At 47.2% G+C, this 2,272-nt stretch overlaps 1 protein-coding gene across 1 annotated transcript in view; it reads left to right on the forward strand.

The window, feature by feature from the left end:
• Window positions 1-2,272, forward strand: part of LOC101857206 (hemicentin-1) — a gene marked incomplete in the record, with an annotated part of 120,102 nt that overhangs the window by 108,606 nt on the left and 9,224 nt on the right. The window contains 1 exon segment of the mRNA XM_013087487.2: window positions 1,107-1,229. Coding sequence (XP_012942941.1) covers window positions 1,107-1,229 — 123 coding nt within the window.

The following is a 2,272-nucleotide window of genomic DNA, read 5'->3' on the forward strand; positions in this document are numbered from 1 at the left end:
TCATCCGCCACTTGCTCCTCCCTCCCCTAAACCAGCCAATCACTGACTACGTAGTCCCATCTCTTTTAACTATTTCAGACGTTAATAAGCGCCGGTACCGCCCCTCCTCCTCCTCCTATTCCCTGCAGATCGCTGACCGCATATTATAGTCTTGCCCCTCCCCAAACCCCACCCCCTGACTCCACCCTCCCGTCTTCTCCCCTTCCTCCATCCCTCCCTTCTTCCCCCCTTTCTCCATCCCTCCTCTTCCCTTCAATCTACCAATCACTGAACTAGTAGTCCCACCCTTTTAATTATTTCAGACGTTAACGATTGCCGTTCCCGCCCCTACCCCTGCCCTCATCCGCCATTTGCTCCTTCCTCCCCCAAATCTGCTAATCACTGACCACGTAGTCCCACCTCTCTCAATATTTCAGACGTTAACATACGGATCTAGCCTCTCCCCTTCTCTGCTATTATATCCAGACCTGCAGATCACTGACCACATATAGTCCCGCCCCTCCCCATACCCCACCCCCTAACTCGACCGTCCCTTCTTCTCCCCTTTCTCCGCCTCCTCATCTTCCCTTCAGTCTACCAGTCACTGACCACATAGTCCCACCCCTTTCCTTATTTCAGACGTTAACAAGTGCCGTTCTCGCATCTCCCCCTACCCCTTCCCTCGTCTCCCGCTTGCTCCTCCCTCCCTTCAATCTACAAATCACTGACCACTTAGTCCCACCTCTCTCAATATTTCAAACTTTAAAAAGTGCAGGTCCCTCCCTACCCCTTCCCCCACCCGCACCTGCACCCCCATCCTGCCCTCACCCCCCACTTGCTCCTCCCTTCCTTCAATCTACCAGTCACTGACCACGTAGTCCCACACTTTTCAATATTTCAGACGTTAACGAGTGCCCCCCTCCTTTCCCCGCTCCTCCTCTCCCCAAACCTATCAATCACTGACCACAGAGTCGCGCCTCTCTCAATATTTCAGACGTTTACGAGTCCTGGCCCCGCCCCTCCCACTGTATCTCCCTCCTTTCTTCTCCCCTTTCCCCGCCCCCTCCTATTTTCCCCTAAACCCACCAATCACTGACCACATAGTTCCACCTCTCTCATTATTTCAGACGTTAACGAGTGCCGTTCCCGCCCCTCCCCCTGCTCCTACCGATGTCGCAACACCTGGGGCAGCTACGAGTGCCTGTGCCCGCCCGGGCAGCTGCAGCTGGCGGACAGGAAGTCTTGTGCTGGTCAGACTAGTGACTTCGTCACTTCGTGTCTCAGTCCTTCTTGTCGTAACCTTTAATTTTGTGGCCTTTATAATAATTGACAGCTAGTGGTTCAAGCTCGAATTGCATTGTGGTTTAAGATTCTTGTTGTCTAAAGAAAAGTACAGAGCACGCGAAAGCGAAGACTTTTTATTTGTCCAGTGAGGATTTTCGGGAACCTTACTGATTATTTATAGATAGCTCAAATATTGAGAAATTTTCCCTAAACAGTATTTTAATTCCATCACATACAGACACCAAACAGTCATACCGAACGATACTATTAAACGCTTTTAAGAAACACTCCTGCCCAACACTTGTACCGAACACTTCCACTAAGCACTTTTACCAAACACTCCTACCAAACACTCCTATCAAAAACTTCCTCCAAATAATTCCACCAACCATTTCTACCAAACACTCCTACTTTATTAAACTTATCTACTGAATCAAACACCCCTTCATAATCAAACACTCGACCTACCACACATTTCTCTCAAACACTCCAACCACAGAGCACATTATGATGCTTTGTGGTGCACTAGAGTGAGAGAGTTAATTAGTTGGACAATTAATTACCAAACTTCAGATTCCTGGAGACCTCGATGAACCATAAACCACACTGTAAGTCAAGAGAATGAAGAAGGTCTAGCTGTGAAGTAATCAACATGCTTGCTTCTGTGCACCAGTGTCATCAGCTCACGTCTAGTAACTTGCCTGTATCACGAGTGTTTGGCGTTAACCAGTTACATTCTGTCTGTGTCGTCTGCTCTTAGCTTGCTTCTTCACCTTTGTTCTTGTTTCTTTTGCTATCTGGGTTGTGGTTGGGTTTTTTTAGCTTCTTATTTTTTATAGTGTTTGTTGTTGGTGTTGTCTTTTTTCTGTTCCTTTTTTCCTTTCTTCTTTGTTTTGATTTAAGGTTGTTTAGGTGGATTTGTTGTTGTTGTTGTTTTTTGTTTTGTTTCATTTAATTTCTTTAAAGGGGCGATGAATAGAGCAGCTGCTTTACCCCGATTTTGCTAGGG

This window comes from Aplysia californica, unplaced genomic scaffold, assembly GCF_000002075.1.
Source record: "Aplysia californica isolate F4 #8 unplaced genomic scaffold, AplCal3.0 scaffold00593, whole genome shotgun sequence".
NCBI lineage: Eukaryota > Metazoa > Mollusca > Gastropoda > Aplysiida > Aplysiidae > Aplysia > Aplysia californica.